We start from the raw sequence: 23044 nt of genomic DNA, 5'->3' as shown, positions 1-23044 counted from the left end.
GGATGGATGGATGGATGGACGGACACCTTACCTGATTGGGTTGTGGCTTCTCCATTAATAGAGGTTTTCAAAAAAAGACCAGGCAACCATTTGTTATAAGTTCCCCTGCCTTGCTCAGGGGGTTGGACTAGAAGACCTCTGAGGTCCCTTCCAACTTTACGATGCTACCTTCTGAGAGAACATCCTGCAGTTAAATTGGAAGCCGAGTCTGAATGTGCCGCGGGCACTGTGCTGGGTCTCTGGGCGAGAGGCACCCATTGCTAGCCCTCCTGGAGAATCAGATGGAGCCGGCTTCTGGAGCCTAGTGTGTCCTGGTACACCGCCCTCCTCTGGTGTTTGCTCAGGGAAATTGTGCAGCCTCGGCAGTCCAGAAAGGGCATAGTGGCCTTTTTGTGCGGCTGTGTTTGTCCCAAGATGGAAAGCTGCTTCCGGCTACTCATAAAACCGTTGATGTGTATAAACTGAAGGGCTAGGGTGGAGATAATGGGCTTTGCTTAGTGTGTTTCTGCGTGCCTTAAGGAGGGGACCTCAACGGTTTACAGAATAGCCAGTGTCTGGCATAGTTCTCATTGCTTCTTAGTTTCCACTCAAGCAGAGTTGATTGCCGTTCGATTAGAACCTGGTTAATCGTTGACTAAAATTGCAGATTAACGGCCTCTTTTTTTTTCTTTCCTAGTTGGGGGAAAAAACACACACACACACGCCTACAATGCAAAAGGTAGCTTTTATTTCCGTACCCCTGCGGATCAAACGTGGGGCAGGCGATAGGTAGATTTGCACGGGCCCCCCTGGTTCCTCTTGCCAAGAAAAAACCCTTTCCCTTCATTCTTGGACAATTTCCACCCAGGTCCTCTACTCCTTTGAACAACCACGACGTTTGGTGAACACTTTCATCCCATTGAAACCAGACCGGAAGAGGGAAACAATGGCAGAGAATAATGGGCGCTAAAAATAAATAAAAATGCGCTAAAAATAATTGCTTAAAAAACAACAGCAACACACCCGACACTGCTGGTTTTACACCAAGCTTCTCCAGCCCCCTCCGCCAAGTCTAGACTTTGAAGTACAGTCAGTCCTCAATTTACAACACTTCATTTAGTAACCACTTGAAGTTACAACAGCACCGGAAAAATGGGACTTGGGACCCGTTTTTCACACTTACGACCCCATGGTCGCCTAGTCAAAATTTAGACGCTTGCCAACTGACTCATTTTTATGACAGGATAGCAGTCTTCCAATATCTCAGGGGCTGCCCCAAAGAAGAGGGAGTCAAGCTATTCTCCAAAGCACCAGAAGGCAAGACAAGAAGCAACGGATGGAAACTAGTCCAGGAGAGAAGCAACCTAGAACTAAGGAGAAATTTCCTGACAGTGAGGACAATTAACCAGTGGAACAACCTGCCTCCAGAAGTGGTGATTGCTCCAACACTGGAAGTTTTTAAGAAGAGATTGGACAACCACTTGTCTGAAATGGTATAGGGCTCAGGGGCCTTCAAAAGTGGCCCTTTGATGACTTCCTCAGCCAGCGAAAGAAAACGCGAGAATCAAAAAAAGCGGGACGCAAATCGGGAAGAGAGCCAAATCTAGTTAATTTTATTTTTTTAAAAAAAAGAAAGAAAGAAAATGGTTTTCGAGGTTGTGCGTGAATTGGCAATTGCCTCGTCTTTTTAAAATGGTCCTGTTGAGATTTGGAAACAGAGTCATCCCCTATGTAAGAATAAACAAAAGGATGTGGAATAAATTTGGGGGTGCGGACAATAATTACCCCTGGTTTGTAAATGTTAATGGGGCGTTAATTCAGCGCAGAACTGGAGCCTTAATTTGATTTGAAATGCAACTGTGAATCCAACTGCTTTTAATTTCAGTCGCCTGTTCCCCATTATTCTTTGCTGCGGTTGTTTTTTCTCAACCTTGCTAGCTCTAGGATGGGTGGACCACGACTCCCAGAATGCCTCGGAGATTGGGCTGGAGAATTCTGGGAGTCGAAGTCCACACCGCTGCTTTGGAGTGCACCTCCGCCAGCTGCACCCGTCCACTTGACCCGGCCTCGGTCTCTCCTCGCTGGGCAGGTGGGGAGAAGTGTAGTGTCAGACAAGTATGACAAATTGCCAGATCATTTCAAGTGCTAATTAGGCCCTGTCTCCTTGAAGAAGACAGACTTGAAATAAGAATAATGAGTAGGAAGGAATGTAAGTGGGACTGTTTTTCTAAGCAGGTGGATCTGTATTTGTACAGAATGTCCCTCCCTCCCTCCCTTCCTTCCTTGTTCAATAGGTAAAGGTAAAGGTTCCCCCGCACATGCGTGCTAGTCGTTTCCGACTCTAGGGGCCGGTGCTCATCTCCGTTTCAAAGCCGAAGAGCCAGCGCTTGTCCGAGGACGTCTCCGTGGTCATGTGGCCGGCATGGACAAGGTTGACGTAGCCTTAAAGCCGAGCTTGCCGGTGTATCCGCAGACATTTCTGGTCCATAGTTCTGCTCATATCACCCGGGGTGGTGGTGGTGGTGGTTTAATTCAGGTGCAGGGGAAAGCAAACTCGGAAAGAGACGTATAAACTTCCTCATTCTTTACCCTTTTCAGATATTAATCCCTTATGCCGGGCAGGGAACACCCGTTCTGAGCTGGCTTTTGCCTTTTGACCAAGATGTGCAAGGATGCCATCTGAGTCCCTCGTTCTCCTCCGACCGGCTCGTTTGCTTGACTGGGGCCCCGGAGATGGATTGTGACATTTCTGGACGCCACCGTTTATTACTTTATTCTGCGTGCTTTGTAGGGTTGTTTTTTTTTTGTTTTTTTTGAGTTAGGAATGCAGCCTTTGCTCTTTCTCCTGGGGGTTAGGGTTTGGTGGCGAGGGCAGGAGTGACTAAGCAGGAGCTGGGATCTCTGCAAGCAGAAGTGGCCCCTGGAGAGTCACGATGACTTCACATCTGCCTGAGGGTTGCTTGCGCTCAGGGTGTGTGGCCTGGTCTCCTCTACATCTTCTGAACTATGGCTCCCGGCACCTGGTAACGGAGAGTCGATCCTTTGCAATGCCGGGGAAAACGAGGAGCTGCTTTGGCTTGAGGCTTGTGAACCGTTTTCTGTCTTATCGAGGGATGTTTCCCCGTGTCTCTTTTAGATCGGGGCTGAGCTCCCGAGTTGAGGGACGCTTCCACGCTAACTCTCCACCTCTCTATCATTCTCCATCCTTCCTGCTTTCTTCCTGTGTCGAAGTGAGAAAGCAGAACACCCGGAGAGTGATTTGGGCAAGGCAAGGCATTAAGAGATGCCACCGTGAGGTCCTTGCTGCTCTCTCTGAGTTTGGTGGTTTTCTTCCCGACGTTTCCTTAGCCAACTAGGTAACATTAGGAGTGGAGGAGGAGGAGGAGGAGGAAGAAGAAATGTCCAAGAAAAATGCCTCTTGGATTTTGAACTGTGATGTCCTTGGTCCTAGGCAACTTTATCAGTGCTAGAAAGGAGAGACCACTCTCCCTTCTAACACTGAGGATGTCACCTAGTTGGGTCATGAAACATCTGCAAGAAAATCACCCAGCTCAGAGAGCATCAAGGACCCCACAGTCCTCTTCCTCTTCTTCTTCCTCCTCCTCCTCCTCTCCCCTTCCTTCTCTCCACCAACCCAACTCCCTTCTAGCACTGATGTTGTCACCTAGTTGGGTCATTAGACGTCTGCAAGAAAGCCACCCAGCTCAGAGAGCATCAAGGACCCCACAGTCCTCTTCCTCTTCCTCCTCTCCTTCTTCTTCCTCCTCCTCCCCCCTTCCTCCTCTCCACCAACCCCATTCCCTTCTAGCACTGATGATGTCACTTAGTTGGGTCATGAGACGTCTGCAAGAAAATCACCCAGCTCAGAGAGCATCAAGGACCCCACCGTTCAATCCAGAGCTATAAATCTTCTCTTCTATCAGTATACCTGCCTCCATTTGACTGAATGCAAAAAAAAATGCTCCATTCCACCTAGAATTTCTGCAACACTGTCTTCTCCTCGGATAGGAGATTTCAAAAGCGACATTTCTAATCATCTAATTAGTAAGGAAAACTCTGGCTTTCTTTCCCTGTCTGGTACTCCCCTTGAAACCAATAAAAAAAGGCGGCCGGGGGGGGGGGGAATCCCCATTGGGAATAGGGAAGTGAGGGGGGGTTAAGCCATGCGGCATTCCCTCCCTTTAACTTTGCATGGCTGCCCAGAAAGCAACGCTTAAGAGGAAACATCCCACCGGTTTGTGCAATATCGGACGAAGCTGAGCAAGCGACACAGCGTCTGCCTTTACATTCGGTTAACAAGCTGGTTGGGTTCGTTTTTTTTCCCTCTGGGGAGTTTCTGCTGTGGCTGTTTCCATGGCTGTGGATTTTATTGTATTGATGAGTCTAGACCAGGGGTAGGCAACCTCGGCTCTTTTATGACTCATGGACTTCAACTCCCAGAATTCCTGATTCAGCGTAGCGTAGCGTAGCGTAGCATAGCATAGCATAGCATAGCATAGCATAGCAGACTCAGGAATTCTGGGAGTTGAAGTCCATGAGTCATAAAAGAGCCGAGGTTGCCTACCTTTGGTCTAGACTGCCTTTCCAGATCCGTTGTTCTTCCCCGATGTGTAGCCTGGGGCAATTGGCATTTGGAAGCACATCTGTAAGAAAAGGAATCTTAGCTTAGAGCTGGAGGGACTTGGTTGAAATGTGTACTTTGCCAATTGGTAACCATGGTCAATTGACTTGCGTTATTTTTGCCTAGGCACGGCTGCTGTTAGAGTAAAGTATATTATATATATTATAAAGGAATATATATATTCCTTCTTTTTGGCCAAATTCAATTTCTAGTAATATCTGTCAGAGAAGAGCAGACTGAACTGGATGGTGGAGTTAAACGTGTCATCACGTAGAGTCCTTACGTTGCCACAAACTATTCAAGCCCTTCAGCTCTGTTGGCCCTTATCTAATATTTAATACTGACCATTAATTGACTAGATTCTTCTATATAGGCTTGCATCTATGCTGCAACTTAACATAGGGTCCTGGTCCTTTGCACCTGAAAATACCCATGTTGCTTTCTTGGCATCATACCAAACTAATTTGCGGCTTTTTTTTTCCTTTCCTTTTTTGACTTCCCAGTCTAGACAGTAGCCCTAAGGTTTCATGAAGGATTTGTTTTTGGCTATTCTAGAGAAAAGAAGCACTAGTTTTGATTGATTGATTGATTGATTGAAGGTCTTTCTTTTTTTTTTTAATCCCATTTTTATCCCGCCCTTCTCCGAAGACTCAGGGCGGCTTACAAGCTTAGCAGTAGCCTTCATTCTATGTATATGCCTGCTTATTAGGGCTTTCACACACACCCCAAGCGGCATTATTACAAAGTCAGCTTAATTGCCCCCAACAATCTGGGTCCTCATTTTACCTACCTCGGAAGGATGGAAGGCTGAGTCAACCTTGAGCCTGGTGGGACTCGAACCTGCACTAATTGCAGGCAGCTGGTGTTACTTAAGGAGGCATTAGCCCACTGCTCCACCAAGGCTCCATATTATTAGGGCTTTTGCCCCCCCCCCCAAGCGGTATTATTACAAAGTCAGCTTATTGCCCCCAACAATCTGGGTCCTCATTTTACCTACCTCGGAAGGATGGAAGGCTGAGTCAACCTTGAGCCTGGTGGGACTCGAACCTGCACTAATTGCAGGCAGCTGGTGTTACTTAAGGAGGCATTAGCCCACTGCTCCACCAAGGCTCTTTTCTTTCAGTTACTGGTCAAGTCTGAGCTTGCTTGGCTTCCAATTCTAGTCAAGGGTGGCCACATTTGGTTAGACTAGTTGACCTTGGACTTTTGCCCCTTCTTCATGTAGATTTTCCTTCTCTGTTTTCAGGGAAGACAGACAAGATCCTCACGGAGTTTAGCCACTTCTACCAGGAGCAATATGGCATTGCCCTGTTTAACAGCGTCCGCTTTGAGATCGAAGGGGGAACCAGTCCACAAGCCCAACTATTGCATCGCAAGGTAAGTCAGCACATTGACACAACCTGGGGCAACCTATTGAGAAATGGGTTTTAAAGCTGCCCCCTCCAAAAAAAAAAGAGAGAATCTAGTTCTTCATCTTCTTCTTCTTCCTGAAAGTTCCTCAGGGAAGTCCTCCGCTAGAGAAGGAAGGGTTTGGCTAAGTCCCAAGTGTTGTCATTCAGAAGGGAGGTTGATCGTGCCTTTCCGATAACGATCGGAGACGTTGTCCCCAGGGTCTTCTGAGAGATAGGACAGGTGTGTAAGGGTACAAATTAGAGGAACAAGTGTTGCTAGGAGGCAAAACGAAGGGAGGGTGGAAGAGATGTGCAAGAAGTGGGGAGAAGGGAAAATGGGTTAAGCGGGGTTGTTGAAAACAGCTGTGTTCGCATAATCTGTTCAGTTTGGGTAGAGTTAACCTCCGTTTTAGGACAGCTTAGCACTTTGGATAAAACGTAGCTTCTTCGGTTGGCTCCTGATTCAGTACTGGGGGAAGCCAGCAAGTGGGTGAAAGAATTCTGTGTTAGAGATGATTGTGAGATGGGTTCTAAATGAGGTGTGGCTTTTTTTTCCAGTAACAAAACAGAAATGCTTTGCTGAGATCTTTCCCCCCCCCCTTTATTTGTATCCTGCCTTTATTATTTGTACAAATGATTCGAAGGGGTGAACGTATCCAGTACGCATTTCTCCTCCTATTTTACCCACAACAACAACAACTCTGTGAGGTGGGCTGGCTGAGAGAGCGAGGGACTGGCCCGAAGTCACCCAGTCGTCTTTCATGGCCAAGGCGGAACTAGAACTCACTGACTCCCGATGACTGGCCCAAAGTCACCCGGTTGGCTTTCTTGCCTAAAGCGGGACTAGAACTCACCGTCTCCTGGTGACTGGCCTAAAGTCACCTAAACTACTTTCCTGCCTGAGGTGGGACTAGAACTCACCATCTCCTGGGGATTGATTCAAAGTCACCCAACGGGCTTTCATGGCTATGGCTGGACTAGAACTCACCATCTCCTGGGGATTGGCCCAAAGTCACTCAGCCAGCTTTTGTGCCCAAGGTGGTACTAGAACTCCCCACCTCCTAGTTTCTAGCCAGATGCCTTGATCCCCAAACCAAACTGGCTCTCAAATTGGTTTTTACCCCCAAACTAGTCTACAGCTTTGGCGGGTTCCCTTAATCATGACCCACCTCAAGGTCAAGGGAATGGGTTCAAGGCATTCTAGACTAAAAACAAGGCTGGTTTCTTTAGCCAGGGCACAGAAAGTTGTCTTGTGTGCGCCTGGGCTGGGTTGAAATTAGAGCCGGCCAAACAAACTTCCGCACCGTTCAGTTCTTTGTATTGTTGGCCAGTTCATTTCCCCTCCCCCTTTCCCTCAAAAAAAGAAAGAAAGATAAAATAACAGAAGCAGTGATTATTCTTTCCAGCTGATCTTCGCTCTTTCTTGCAATGTAAACACGCTAAGTGCTTAATTGCAACTCTTGTCTGTCTGCCAAGGACTAGGAGACGCCCAAATGCAGACGGGCGTGCAGGACTCCGTCTGCAGTGAGTTTTTAATCAGGAGGGGTGCCATGCTTTTCTAGCCCCATCGCCTCCTGAAGGGCTGGATGAGCAGGCCTTGGGGGAAGACAGGCCTCCAGCAGACTACGCTACCGTGTTTGCCCCGAAATAAGACCGCGTCTTATATTAATTTTTGCTCCAAAAGACGCATTAGAGCTGATTTTTCCGGTTAGGTCTTAGTTTTCGGGGAATACGGGACTAAATGCATCCGTCTGGTTGACAATCTTAACTGAGGCTTATTATGCTGAGCTTGTCGATCAGAAGGTCGGCAGTTTGGCGGGTCGCATCCCAAGTGCCGCGTAGCAGAGCGAGCGCCTGTTACTCGTCCCAGCTTCTGCCAACCTAGCAGTTCAAAAGCACGTCAAAATGCAAGTAGAAAAACAGGGACCACTCCGGTGGGAAGGTAGCAGCGTTCCGTGCGCCTTTGGCGTCTAGTCATGCCGGCCACATGACCACGGAGACGTCCTCGGACAAGCGCTGGCTCTTCGGCTTTGAAACGGAGATGAGCACCGGCCCCTAGAGTCGGAAACGACTAGCACGCATGTGCGGGGGAACCTTTACCTTTACCTTTAAGGCTTATATTCGGGAAAAATGCGGTATTAAATGTGTCCGTCTGGCTGACGATCTTAACTGGGGCTTAATTTGGGGTAAGGCTTATATTACGAGCATCCTGAAAAAGTGTGCCAAGGCTTATTTTCCAGTTAGGTCTTATTTTCGGGAAAACGCAGTAGTAAACGACAAACAAACCCTGCTCCAAAACAGAAGGTCCTCAATCTCGGAGCCATGGTCTATTCGGAACCGGGCCATGCGAATGGCGGGCTGGCACACATGCACGTGTGCGCTAGCCCGCTGCTTGTGTGGTCCAGTTCCCCTCTCTGTCACACACACCCCAAAAAACGCCAGGCCATCAAGGCCACAAAGATTGGGGACCGCTGTTTCAGATGACATACCTGTCCCTCTTTCTGTGCAGTAGTGCAGGTAATCCTTGACTTACCTTGACTTACAAATTGGACCAGAATTTTCGTTGCTAAGCAAGGCGGTTGCTTTTCAGGGAGCCGTGCCCGGTTTTGCAGCCCTTTGGGCCACGGTTGTAAAGTGAATCGGTGAAGTTGTCGAGGGAACCACGTGCTCCATATGTTTCGCACGTCATCAGAAGGCAACTGGCCTCAGAGCCAGCACGGCCGTCATAAATGCGAGCCAAGTGGCCAAATTTTCAACCACATGACTGTAGGGATGCTGTGACAGTCCCCAAAAGGGGCATAGAATGAAGGCTATTGCTAAGCACATTTGATTTGTGCTTCTTAGATTGTAAGCCGCCCTGAGTCTTCGGAGAAGGGCGGGATATAAGTGGGATTAAAATAAAATAAAATAAATATTGCAACTGTCATAAATACGAGTCAGTGGCCAAGGGCCCAAATTTTGAGCACGTGACCCCCGGGGATGCTGCAACAGTCCTAAGCGCGAAAAAGGTAAAAAAAAATCACTTTTTTCCCCAGTGCTGGTGTAATTGAAACGCTCGCTAAATTAACGGTTGTAAGTCGAGGACAGTCTGTGCAAGTATCTTTTTTTTTAATCTATGCAAGCTAAAATAGATGGTTAGATATTTTGAGGGCTCAGACTGGGGTGCTTTTTTTTTATTTCTAATCGATTTATTAAGTCATCCCAGGACTGATGAAACTCTGCAAATATTTGAGATCCCCAAATCCTTTTTTTTGTTGTTGTTTTTTTCCACTGGGCAATGCTATTTTTGAGCGGGCTCAGACATTTTCGTGATCTTTGAGCTGTCCCAATATTTGCAGATAATTCAGATTTTTGACTCCGTTTCCCCCTCACACCCACACCCCTTCTCAACACAGCTTCCTTTCTTTTGGCTTCGGATTGTTACTTTTCGTCTGTTTTTTTTGCCTCGAATGTTTACATTGCCTTTTTAAGTAGTGGAAGTTTGCTGTCTGGATTTCTTTGCTTGCATCAATAGAAGAGCGTTTAAAACAGCACGCATGTATGCTGCTTGGCAAAGGCTGATACCTAACATAAAAGTAGATTCCCCCTTAAAATAAACCAAACCCAAAATAAATATGGGACATTAACAAAAGGCATCAAAAAGTCAACTTTTTTTTTTTAAAAGTGCGCCAGGAAGCAATCACCACCTGTGTATAAGCCTCTCTACAAACAAAATAGGAACCAGAAAATTTGTAACTAAGCAATACAATCATTAAGTCAGACATCAAGTAACTTGTGACTGTCCCAGCTGACTTCCCCATTGACTTTGCTTGTCAGAAGCCATCGCAAACAGAGCCACAGGATGCTGCAACCAGGGGGCTAGACTAGAAGACCTCCAAGGTCCCTTCCAGATTCTATTCTATTCTATTCTATTCTATTCTATTCTATTCTATTCTATTCTATTCTATTCTATTCTATTCTATGTCTATATTCTATTCTGTTCTATTCTATTCTATATCTATATTCTATTCTGTTCTATTCTGCTTTACTCTACTCTACTCTACTCTACTCTACTCTATCCTATATTTCTATTCTATTCTATTCTATTCTATACTATACTATACTATACTATACTATACTATACTATACTATACTATACTATACTATACTATACTATACTATACTATACTATATATTCTATTCTATTCTGTTTTATTCTACTTTACTCTATCCTATATGTCTATTCTATTCTATTCTATTCTATTCTATTCTATTCTATTCTATTCTATTCTATTCTATTCTATTCTATTCTATTCTATTCTATTCTATTCTATTCTATTCTATTCTATTTGCAGAATGGTTGTCCATGGACAATCAAGAAACTGCCATGGAGCCATTAGTAAACAGCCCAACCAAAGAATTCCTAAGACTGCCACCATCCACCCAGACAGGCAAGACACCAGAATATAAACCAACAGCAAACCACACTTCTTCCTATGACAGCACTGATGATGTTCCCTAGATGGGTCATGAAACATCTGCAAGAAAACAAGCAAGCTCAGAGAGCACCAAAGGTCCATTCATTGGAACTAACGTTCAGAAATCAAGGACTTAGCTGTGATGTGCCAAGGTCACCCAGAGCCATTCAAAAGTGTCCAGAGAAGGTCTTCTCCAGCTCATGGTGTTCCTTCCTTTCTCCTTCCCTATGTATCTACAGGTACCTCTGGAGGACCGGATCATCTTCTCCGGCAATCTCTTCCAATACATAGAAGAAAACAAGAAGTGGAGGAACCGTTTCAGCGTTGTACCCCTCAACTATGGGGTGGTGCTCTACGAGAACAAACTGGTGAGGTTCTGGATTGTTTCGCCAAGGCTAGCTTGGCGGGTGGAGAAGGAGAAAAAAACCGACCGTCTATGGAGATTCTCTTATCATCCAGGTCATGGTTGTCCACAAGGTGCTTTTACGAAAGGCCATTGGACTTTCTTGGGTCTTTTTTGTTCCTTGAAAACATTTCGCTTCTCACCCAAGAAGCTTCTTCAGTTCTGACGTTTTCAAGGATCAGAACCGAAGAAGCTTCTCGGATGGAAAGCGAAACGTTTTTCCAAGGGAAAAAAACAAACAAACAGCAAAATCCAGTCCTCTTGGAAGGAGAAAAAAAAAACCACTTTCGGGATGAGAAAAACCGAAAGACATCCACTTTTCCTTTTTTTCTTGATTGGGACTGAAGCAGCGCGAGTGATTTGTCTTGCAAAGCAGCTTCGGGGACGGCCACGTCAAAAGGTTCTTCTGCCCAAAATGAGGTCCTCTAGAAAGAAATTCCTCACTTGGCCAGCTAGCGGATCATCAGATGGGACAGATTTCCTAACTTTTGATTAATCAACGTTAGTTCGGTCCTTCTTTCTCTCTTTTTCTCATTCATGGAGGAGATTCTTTTTTTAAAAAAAAAAGAGTGGGGGGGGGTCGGGAAAAGCAAGAGGTGAAGATCTCAAGGATCAGGTGAGGTTGAGCTTGTCTCTTCCCTAAGGACCACGAGAGTCTGTAAGGGTCTTTTCTGTGGACAATCCTGTCCCTGGCCATCTTTGGCTTCTTCACATTGCAGCCTGTCATTCAGTTCCCTGAGAAGACCTCGGGGGAAGTACTTGTATTTTTTTTTATGATGCTACTGGAGAAATGCAGGCCATGATAGACTGAAGAGATCCATAACTGGAAAGTCTTGTAAACTGACTTGAAAAGGAATTCTCCCTCTCCCGCAGCCTGGAAATTAGTAGGCTGTTTTCGGACATAAATTGCTTTGAACATCTTGACAAGGTCCCCGTAAAGTACGTTAGCTCTAGGAGAGGCCATCCGTAGGATAGGTTTAAGGGCAGGAACGTTGACCACACGAAAATGACCTGTTGACGTGTTCCCCACCTCCAGGCCTACGAAAGAGGTCTACAGCCCCGCATTCTCGTCAACAGTGCCGGCTACAAGGTCCTCACCACCCTGGACCAATATTTGGAATTGGTCAGCAATAACTTAACAGGTAAGTTCTACTCTGTGCGTTTCCGCTGGTCCTCCCACGGACACAGGACACTCATATTTAACAAATCGCCCGATTTGCAGTTTAGGAGTCTATGGAGATTCTCAATCATCCAGGTCATGGTTGTCCCGAAGCTGCTTTTTTTTTTCCCCCAAGAGGCAACTGGACTTCCTTTGTTTTTCTTTGAAGACGTCTCGCTTCTCTTCCGAGAAGCTTCTTCAGCTCTGACTGGATGGTGGAGGATGGAAGGATTTTGGCAGTCATCTGGCCATTAGCACTCTTTCTGAGAGGCGTTGGGGCCCCTTGGAGGCTTATCTGTGTCCTCAGGGTCACCTGAGTGGTGCAAATGGGTGTGGAGCCTTGTTGGAGCTGCTGAAAAAAAAAAGACTGTTGTAAACAGGAGATAGGTGGTGTAGTATGCCTTCTCCTCGGTTGAGATCGAGGGCTGTTCAGTTTTGACTTAGACTTTGACTTGGGCCCCTCTTTCAAACCCAGGAGGTGAAGCCAAGGGTTTGGCCGAACCTCTTTGCAAAGCTTGGCGCAAATCCTGCCTCTTGGCTACCAGCTTGAAAGGAGATGCTTTTAACTTGGGTTATCTGGAGGCCACTCTAGGCCTCGCCGGAAGGATCTGTCAAGGATGGTCAGTAAATAAAGCTCTCTTCTCAAGTGGCCCTCCCGAGCAGCTGAGAGGTCCTCTAGAAGAACGATCAAGGCTGCCAGCCAAACTCCTGGTGAGAAGGAAGCCAACACAAGAAAGATAATTCTTTCTCAGCTCAGCGGGGAGAATTGGCGTGGAAAGGTGGCTCAGAGAACAGTGGCAGTTAGAAAAGATCTTCAAAGTTATCTCCTCCTCCTAGCAATCCATCAGAGGCAATAATAATAATAATAATAATAATAATAATAATAATAATAATAATAATAATAATAATAATAATAATAATAATAATAGCACGATTATGGATGAAACATGTAACAGTGATACCCATTGTCATCGGGGCACTGGGAACTATGTCCCCAAACTTTGCAAAACACATCAAGACATTGCAGCTTCCTGCAATAACTCCAGTAAAGCTACAAAAAAAAACAACGGCGCTACTCGGAACCTCTTACATTTTAAGGAGATACCTGATTGGTACCTAGGATGCCGGCAGCAACCTGTGTCAACCATTAGCACCAGTCAATTTGAGTGTTCAGTTGACTGAGTTTCAAGTTTTATGAATAAAAGTTTTATAATAATAATAATAATGTTGGAAGGGGCTTTGGAGGTCATCTAGTCCAACCCCCACCCCCCTGCTCAGGCAGGAAACCCTACACCATTTCACCGTCTCGTCGTTTCCCTCTCCAGCTTCTGCATCCAAGTCCAGCAATGCGTCCGTCATCAAGTGTCCCACTCAGTTCCCCATCATCCTTTGGCATCCTTACGCCCGCCATTATTACTTTTGCGTGATGACCGGCAAGGAGCAGGAGAAGTGGCAGGCCATTTTTCAAGATTGTGTGCGCCACTGCAACAACGGTAAGCTTAAAGAGAGCACGTTTGTGTGTGGGGTGTGTGTGTGTGTGTTTTTCTCCTCCTTCTGAAGGATAGATCTTCCTTTGCTTTGCCTGTCTGATTTCGGGCGCCCCCGTAAGTAGCAGACCCCTTCCTCCGATTTGACACGTAAGCAGAACTTGAGTTTTTTAAGCGGTCTACATTCTGAGCACAGCCCTGGGCTTTGTCTGTTGCGTTGTCCGTAGCAATTTCACACCTCGTTTCCCCTAAGGAAGTCAGTCCTTCGTATTCCAAGCGTGCCCCCAAGGGAGATCAGAGCGAAGGCCTAAGTAAACAGCTGAGGTTCACACATCTCTCTAAGCCAGCATTTTTAAAGATGGTTTAATGTCATGTGTGTGTGTGTGTGTGTGTGTGTGTGTGTGTGTGTGTCTTCAAACCTGGCCCTTTTATGGACTTGTGGACTTGCAACTTTCAGAATTCCGAATTCTGACAGCTGAAAGGAATTCTGGGAGTTGCAAGTCGACAAGTCAGAAAAGGGCCACCTTTGAAGACCCCTGGTTTAATGGGTGGGTTTGCTGGTTGCACTAAACCAAACTTAAACACACACACACCATCATGGACGGTGGGCATTCAGTAAAGGGGATGGTCAAGCGAAGATGGGAAGGTGCGTTTTTCTCAGTCTGGAGGGCACCACCCTAACCATTGCACTACACTACTGACTTAAGTTGGGCTCACTTCTCCTTAGATCCTAGGTTTGCGGCTCTCCTTGATCAGTTTCCACCTCTGGCCTCTTGCTCTACCTTCAGCTGCTTTGTGGAGTAGGTTGAGCCTCTGAAGGGCCCTGCCCAGGGTGGAGGTTGAGTTGGCAGAAGGTGACATTTTTGGATCCCAGGAGCTCCACCCATCCTGCTCCGGCTTGGCCGGGTTCCCTGCACTCGGGGCCTCTGTGGAATGCACTGTGCGGGGAGGAGCAGTCTCTAAAAACAGCTCTGCCAGTTAAAACAACAACAACAACACGATCCATCATTCTCTTCCTCTTGCTGCTTAAGCAGAACCTCCCTCTGAAATCTACAAGCTGGGCACACAACCTGTCCACCCACCTCACAATAGTTGCCCTGTTCTTCTCTCTCTCTCTCTCTCTCTCTCTCTCCCTCTCCCTCTCCCTCTCCCTCTCTCTCTCTCTCTCTCTCTCTCTCTCTCTCTCTCTCTCTCTCTCTCTCTCTCTCTCTCCCCCCCCCGCCTCCTCCTCCCTCTGGAATTTTGGAGAGGTAAAATGTGGTCTTGGAGAAGACTCAGACAGCAGAATAGAAGCTGGAAGGGACCCCGGAGGTCTTCTAGCCCACCCCCCCTGCTCAAGCAGGAGACCCTAGACCAGGGGTAGGCAATCTCGGCTCTTTTATGACTCATGGACTTCAACTCCCAGAATTCCTGAGCCAGCATGAGTCATAAAAGAGCCGAGGTTGCCTACCCTTGCCCTAGACCATTTCGGACAAGTGTCCCGTTTCTTAAAAGCCTCCAAGGATGGAGGGCCCACGACTTCTGGAGGCAACTTCTGTTCCCCTGGTTTAATCGTCCTCCCCTGTCAGGAAGTTTCTCCCTAATTCCAGGTTGCTTCTCTTCTGGATTAGGCATAGAATAGAATGGAGCTGGAAGGGACCTTGGAGGTCTTCTAGTCCATCCCCCTGCTCAAGAAGGAGAACCTATACCATCTCAGACAAATGACTATCTAGTCTCTTCTTAAAAATCTCCAGTGATGGAATACCCACGATTTTTGGTGGCAAGCTGTTCCACTGGTTGATTGTCCTCACTGCCAGGACGTTTCTCCTTAATTCCAGGTTGTTTCTCTCCTTGATGAGTTTCCATCCGTTGTTTCTGGTCCTGACTTCTTCAGGTGCTTTGGAGAATAAATTGACACACACCCCCTTCCTCTTTGTGTCAAGACTCTCAAATACTGGAATACTGTTATCGTGTCATCCCCCAGTCCTTTCCCCCCACCAAATCCTGCATCCGTTCTTCATATGTTTTAGTTGCCCGGGCCTTTAATCATCTTAGTCGCTCTTCTTTGCACTTTTTTCCCCCCCCCCCAAAGTCTCAACATCTTGAGAATCCCTTGGACCGCAAGGAGATCAAGTCAGTCCAGTCCGAACGAAATCACCCCTGATTTCAGACTGAAGCTGAAGCTCAAATATTTTGTCCACCAAATGAGAAGCGGATTCCTTGGAGAAGACCCTGCGGTTGGGAAAGATGGAAGGAATGAAAAGAGTGGGAAGGGATCTTGGGAGGTGTCCTAAATCCAAGCAGGAGACCTTACGTCATTTTGGACAAGCGGCCGTCCAGTCTCTTCTTAAAAACCTCCACAACTTCTGGTTGGAAGCCATTCCACCCATTAATCGATCTGGGATTACGGAACGACAGAATTGGAAGGGACCTTAGAGGTCTTCTAGTCCAACTCCTCGCTCAGGCAGGAAACCCCGTACTATTTCAGACAAATGCCTGTCCAATCTCTTCTTAAAAACCTCCAGCGATTTTTGGAAACAACAAAGAACTTCTGGAGGGAAGACATTCCATTCCGCTGGCTTAATTGTTTTCACTTGTCCTGGGAATTTCTCCTTTCCTTCCAGGAGATTCCAGAGGAATCTCTTCAAATTCCAGGAGAGGAAGGCCTGCTTGAAAATTTCCCCCTGGGTAGACAGCTTCTGCTTCCTTGCAAAGGAAAACCGGAGGGAAGCCAGCCAGGTGCCTTTCTCTACGTGCTGTGTGCTCTGTGTGTGTGTGTGTGTGTCTTGTTGCGCACTCAAGATGGAAGAGAGTCTGCAGTGGCAATGTCTCGGCCGCTTCCCAAACAACAAGCAGCGTTCGGAGCCTCGTCAAAGATTAGCCAAGTGGGCTTTCATTTCCTGAGCTGGGCTGACCCCCCACCCCCACCCCGGCATATCTAAACCCCCTTTTTTATTTTTTTGGGGTGGAGATGTGATCCGTGCATCCTGCATAGCCAAGGAAGAGGAGGGGATATATATATTTTTTTCCATGCTCCAAGCATCTGGGATTCTGCTTCCCCCCCCCCTTCTTTTGTGGATCCATTCATGTCTCCTGCTAGGATGATTAACAGAGATAACTAAAGAGCGAGAGGATTTATGGAGCTGTCTGGGCTGCAGCCTCCTCTCTCTTCCCACGCTTCCCTCTTCCCTCGGCTGGGCCAGGCCTTCTTGCTTACTTAGTGTCGGTGTGGTATTTTATGACAGCATCTGAAAGCTGGGCTGCTTGCTGTATTTTATCTCCGGTGGTTTGTTCTTTTGGGGTCCCCTGCTGACGCTTTGCAGCTTCGCCCGCGATTCTTCTTCTTCTTGCTCCAGCCGTGTTGGATGCGTCTGCTGGATTCAGCCACTTTACTTCTCCCCCCACGCCCCCCCCAGAGCCCACTTTATTCTGACTAGGAGGAAAGACTGTGGGGAAGGGAGGGGAGGGGAGATGGATGGAAGGAAAAGAAAGGAGAGGGAAGGAAAGAGAGAAGGAGGGCAGGAGGAAAGAAAAGAAAGAAGGAAGGAAGGAAAGAAAGAGGAGGGTGGGAGGGAGGAAGGAAAAGAAAGAAGGGAGGGAGGGAGGAAGGAAGGAAAAGAGAAGGAGGATGGGAGGAAGGAAAAAAGGAAGAAGGGAAGGAAAGAAGGAAGGAAGGAGAGAGGGAGGGAAGGAAGGAAGAAGGGAAAGTAGAAAGAAAGAGAAAAGGAAGGAGAGGAGAGTTTGGGCCAAATAGCCACCCACATTTCTCCATTGCCTCTCCAGTTTTGCAGTCCTCTTCGCCCGAATCACCAAGAAGGAATCCCAGACATGTAGTTGGGAAAGCCTTGTCAAGGCAACCCCTTCCTTCCTGCGGGGGAGTCAGTTCTGCAAAGCTTGAAGCAGAGAAATGACGCCCGTCTCTCTGATTCATTCTCCCAGCCCCTTAGTCACTTTCTCTCACTTGGATGAAAATCTGGCGGTTTCCTATTTTTTTTTCTTGTTCTTTCCCCACTGTGGTTTACTTCTGCCAGATTCAAAGTCCCAGAGATATTTTTCTTTGGCATTTTTTTTTCTTCCTCCTCCTCCTCCTCCTCCTCCTCCTCCTGCTGCTGCTGAAGAATCTTGATTGTGGATTTTCCAATGATGCCGGTCAACACAAAGGAATGGTGATTGCCATCTTTTTCCAATTGGTTCTGTCAACACAAAAGAGTTGAATCTAAAAATGACTAAGAAGCAAATGACTGATGGATTTCTGCAGCAACAACGTTTCTTACCTGTCTTTGCAGAGACAGCTTCCTTCCTTCCTTCCTTCCTACCTTCCTTCCTTCCTTCCTTCCTTCCTTCCTTCCTTCCTTCCTTGCTGAATCTAAAAAAGACTTAAGAAGCAAATTACTGAAGGATTTCCGCAACAACATTTCTTACATGTCTTTGCAGAGACAGCTTCCTTCCTTCCTTCCTTCCTTCCTTCCTTCCTTCCTTCCTTCCTCCCTCCCTCCCTCCCTCCCTCCCTCCCTTCCTTCCTGGCTGAATCTAAAAAAGACTAAGAAGCAAATTACTGAAGGATTTCCGCAGCAACAACATTTCTTACATGTCTTTGCAGAGACAGCTTCCTTCCTTCCTTCCTTCCTTCCTTCCTTCCTTCCTTCCTTCCTTCCTTCCTTCCTTCCTTCCTTCCTTCCTTCCTTCCTTCCTTCCTTCCTGAATCTAAAAAAGACTTAAGAAGCAAATTACTGAAGGATTTCCGCAGCAACAACATTTCTTACGTGTCTTTGCAGAGACTCCTTCCTTCCTTCCTTCCTTCCTTCCTTCCTTCCTTCCTCCTCTCCCTCCCTCCCTCCCTCCCTCCCTTCCTTCCTGAATCTAAAAAAGACTAAGAAGCAAATTACTGAAGGATTTCCGCAGCAACAACATTTCTTACATGTCTTTGCAGAGACAGCTTCCTTCCTTCCTTCCTTCCTTCCTTCCTTCCTTCCTTCCTTCCTTCCTTCCTTCCTTCCTTCCTTCCTTCCTTCTTCCCTCCCTCCCGGGCTGAATCTAAAAAAAAAAAGACTCTCCAATATGGGTATCCTGGACTCCCTTATTTCAGGGTGATCTTTGGACCAAAGCCGTCTCCGCTCTGCCCGAATTCCATCAAGCGGGCCTCCATTCCATTCAGACGTTTTAATTCATTTCTCAGGTGTCCCAAAAGCAGGGAAATGACTGTAGCTGCCTGTTTTTGTTCTTCTCTCCTTCCAGGAATCCCAGAAGAGTCCAAAGTGGAGGCGCCGGCCTTCACCGACGCCGTGCGGATGTACCGCCAGTCAAAGGAGCAGTACGGCACCTGGGACATGCTTTGTGGCAACGAAGCTCAGGTGAGTTGGAGGAGGGCGGCAGATTTCCAGTCATATCCACATCCAACCTTGGATCCTAAGGTGAAGAAACGGGGACCCCCCCAAAAAACTTGCCCAAGGAATACTTTCAGTCCAGAACTGAAAGTTAGAGAGCTGAGGTAGTCAAATCAATTTTCATGATAGTCAGGCACCAGCATCACAAACCACAATCGTAGTAAACAGACAAAAGGGAAACAGAATAATGTGGGTGGATTGTCAGCGGGCGGTTAAAGTTTGCACAATTTTACCAACAGCTTGACAAAATTTGACCAGGTTGAAAGAAACACCCAGCTGTTGATCCGACAACGGTAGCCACCCCTAAAAAAGGACAGGCAGACCTCAACTTACAACCCTTCATTTAGTGGCAGTTCAAGGTTACGGCTGGTCCTTGCACTTACGACCGTGATCCTTACCGTAGCGTGATCACAATTCAAATGCTGGACAACTGGGGTGGATTTATGTCCTGTGGAGACACCATCTGTGATCTGCCCAGCCGGCTTCCGAGAAGGAAAGTCAATAGGCGGCAAAGTCAGATTCACTTAATGACTGCCTGGTTCGCTAAACAAACTGCAGCGATTCACTTAACAACCGGGCAGAAAGGTTGTAAGAAAGGGGCGAAACTCGCCGAACCGGCTGCCTTGCTTAGCAACAGAAATCTGGGGCTCGGTTGGGGTCATGTCAAGGGCTGCCTGTAATTGGGGGGGGGCTTAGCTCTGGTTTTCAGAGTGGTTGGGGGTGGGCTGGTTGGCCTCTGAAGCCCCCTTGGCCACGCACCTCTGAGGCGAATGGAGGTGATTTTTGAATGGTTTTAAAAAACGAAGGAAAAGAAGCTTGGATCGGTTAAGTGCTGGCCCATTTTCCCTTTCTGGCATTGGCAGTTTGGTGCCCTTGGCTGTTGGATGACTCGAGTGGAAGTTGTTAGCAAGAGGTTTGTGGGTTTAGACTTGCCGTCGCTCCCATCCCACCCTGCCTGTTGCGTTGCACACCCACACTTGAGGCTCGGTGTCGTCCCCAGGGAAGGAGGGATGTAGCAGAGGTGGGGAATTTCCTTTGGCACTGCAAGGGGGAGGGAGGGAAGAGAAGAAGAAGAAGAAGAAGAAGAAGAAGGAGGAGGAGGAGGAGGAGGAGGAGGAGGAGGAGGAGAGGAGGAGGAGGAGAAGGAGAAGAAGAAGAAGAGGAGGAGGAGGAGGAAGAAGAGGAGGAGGAGAAGGAGAAGGAGATTAAGAAGGGGAAGAAGAAGAGGAGGATGAAGAAGAAGAGGAGGAGGAGGAGGAGGAGGAGAAGAAGGAGAAGAAGGAGAAGGAGAAGAAGAAGGAGGAGGAGGAGGAGAAGAAGAAGGAGGAGGAGGAGAAGAAGGAGGAGGAGGAGGAGGAGGAGGAGAAAGGAAAGGGAAACAAAGAGAGGAAGGGAAGGAAGGGGAAGGAAGGAAGGGGAGGGGAGAGGAGCATCCTTGCTGTGTGGGCCTTCAGCCTTTTGTCCCCCCAGATTTGAGTCCTCTTCCTTCTAAGTGAGAAGGTTTGGGATGGGTGGGGGGGAATGAAATAATAAACCAAGGAAGGGGAGAGTTGGCTGTGAAACAGGAGGCAAGACGGGACGTGGTTGTGGCTGAGAAGTCTGTGTGATCCTTTCGTTGCCTAGGTCTTGAGCAATCTGGTGATGGAGGAGCTTCTGCCCGAGCTGAAGAATACGATTGGCCCGCGGCTGAAGGGCAAAGAGCAAGAGAGACAAAAGGCATGGATTCAGGTAGGGGCCCATCTTGCGTTGCAAGAAGCTTGGGGAGAAGTCACTGCTGGAAGGTGCAATGGAGGAGGAGGAGATAGATAAGGAAAAGAGAAAGGAGAAGAAGATAGATAAGGAGAAGGAGAAGATAGATAAGGAAAAGGAGAAAGAGAGAGAAAAAGGAGAAGTTAAGAAAAAGGAGAAAGGAGGAGAAGATAGATGAGAAGGAGAAAGGAGAAAATAGAGAAGGAGAAGGAGAAGATAAAAAGGAGAAGGAGAAAGAGGAGAAGAGAGATAAGGAGAAGGAGAAAGAGGAGAAGATAGATAAGGAGGAGAAGATAAGAAAAAGGAGAAGGAGAAAGGAGGAGAAGATAGATAAGGAGAAGGAGAAGATAAGAAAAAGGAGAAGGAGAAAGGAGGAGAAGATAGATGAGGAGAAGGAGAAGATAAAAAGGAGGAGAAAGAGGAGGAGAAGAGAGATAAGGAGAAGGAGAAAGAGGAGAAGATAGATAAGGAGAAGGAGAAAGAGGAGAAGATAGATAAGGAGGAGAAGATAAGAAAAAGGAGAAGGAGAAAGAGGAGGAGAAGATAGATAAGGAGAAGGAGAAGATAAGAAAAAGGAGAAGATAGATAAGGAGGAGAAGACAGATAAGAAGAAGGAGAAAGAGGAGAAGATAGATGAGGAGAAGATAAGAAAAAGGAGAAGGAGAAAGAGGAGGAGAAGATAGATGAGAAGGAGAAGATAAGAAAAAGGAGAAGGAGAAAGAGGAGGAGAAGATAGAGAAGGAGAAGGAGAAGATAAGAAAAAGGAGAAGGAGAAAGAGGAGGAGAAGATAGAGAAGGAGAAGGAGAAAGAGGAGAAGACAGATAAAGAGAAGAAGATGGATAAAGAGAAGGAGGAGAAGGAGAAAGGAAAAGAGATTGGGTCTCGTATGGAAATGAGCATAGTTTTCTCCCAAAAGGAAAACTCTAAACAGTTCTTGTGGCCTAAAGTTTCTGATGTTCCACCCAAACACCTCTCCGTGTTCTGCCTCCTCCACGTGGCCACGGTGGTGACTGCGGACATTTGGTTCCTGCCCCTGCTTGGGTGTTCTCCTCTCCCCCACCCCCACCCCCACCCCGTAGGATTTTTCTCTAAAGTTCATTTGTGCTTTTGCAAACCTTGGAATTAAGCCAAGCCTGGGAAAATCTCCCTCTTTGTGCCCAGCTGCTGACGTCTTCACCCTGGCAGCGAAGGAAATCGTGGCGGCATTGTGGGAAGCCAGGACTTCCCCTGGGTGCTGTTTGGCAGAGGCTAATAACTCTGCATAGGGACGCGGTGGCTCAGTGGGTTAGGACGCTGAGCTTGTCGATCGGAAGGTCGGCAGTTTGGCGGGTCGAATCCCCAGTGCCGCGTAACAGAGTGAGCGCCTGTTACTCGTCCCAGCTTCTGCCAACCTAGCAGTTCGAAAGCACGTAAAAATGCAAGTAGAAAAATAGGGACCACTCCGGTGGGAAGGTAACAGCGTTCCGTGCGCCTTTGGCATCTAGTCATGCCGGCCACATGACCACGGAGACGTCCTCGGACAAGCGCTGGCTCTTCGGCTTTGAAACGGAGATGAGCACCGGCCCCTAGAGTCGGAAACGACTAGCAGGCATGTGCGGGGGAACCTTTACCTTTTACCTTAATAACTCTGCTTTAAATATTAATTTGCGTGATGTCAGGTGTGTGGGATATGCCTGAGATAAATTACCGCTATTGTTTATTCAATTTTACAAACTTATCGTTTTGCCCAGAGGTCGGAATAATAAAAGACAGGATATCTTATTATTCTGGTCTCTTCCTCAACGTTCAGAGAACCCAACCTTGTTTGTTTGCATTCCATTTCTAAGCGACTAGTCCTCTTTGATTGCAAAAGTCAGCTCACCATCGTGGGCAGGAGGGCTGCGAATTTCAGAAGCAGAGAGACATCTGGGAGGAAAGTGTAATTTTGCTGATCTAGCAGGAAACCTCTTCTAGCCTTGAAATATCGTGGTGTAGAAATCTTGATCCCACATAGTTGGTCCTGATCTCATTTCAATTTTTAATGTGACTTTTTTTTTGGGATGGATGATAGAGATATTGATTGATAGACTGATGAAGGATGGATGGATGGACAGATGATAGAAATAGATTGATTGATAAATTGATGAAGGATGGATGGATGATAGAGATAGATTGATTGATAGACTGATGAAGGATGGATGGATGGATGGAAGGATGGATGGATGGACAGATGATAGAAATAGATTGATAAATTGATGAAGGATGGATGGATGGATGGATGATAGAAATAGATTGATTGATAGACTGATGAAGGATGGATGGATGGATGGACAGACAGATGATAGAGATAGATTGATTAATAAATGGATGGATGGATGGATGGATGGGTGGGTGAGTGGTGGATGGACAGATGATAGAGATTGATAGAAGAAGGATGGATGGATGGATGGATGGA

At 47.0% G+C, this 23044-nt stretch overlaps 1 protein-coding gene across 1 annotated transcript in view; it reads left to right on the top strand.

Moving 5' to 3' along the window:
• NIBAN2 (niban apoptosis regulator 2) overlaps nt 1–23044 on the top strand; it is a 53637-nt gene that overhangs the window by 18232 nt on the left and 12361 nt on the right. The window contains exons 2-7 of the mRNA XM_081339805.1: nt 5847–5977; nt 10688–10816; nt 11888–11993; nt 13336–13503; nt 18712–18827; nt 20484–20588. Of these exons, the coding sequence (XP_081195931.1) occupies nt 5847–5977; nt 10688–10816; nt 11888–11993; nt 13336–13503; nt 18712–18827; nt 20484–20588 (755 nt within the window). The remainder of the gene's footprint in view (nt 1–5846; nt 5978–10687; nt 10817–11887; nt 11994–13335; nt 13504–18711; nt 18828–20483; nt 20589–23044) is intronic.

This window comes from Vipera berus (assembly GCF_964194415.1).
Source record: "Vipera berus genome assembly, chromosome: 15".
Taxonomy (NCBI): Eukaryota; Metazoa; Chordata; class Lepidosauria; order Squamata; family Viperidae; genus Vipera; species Vipera berus.
Note: the sequence above shows the minus strand (reverse complement) of the source record. Positions and strands in the feature narration are given on the sequence as shown.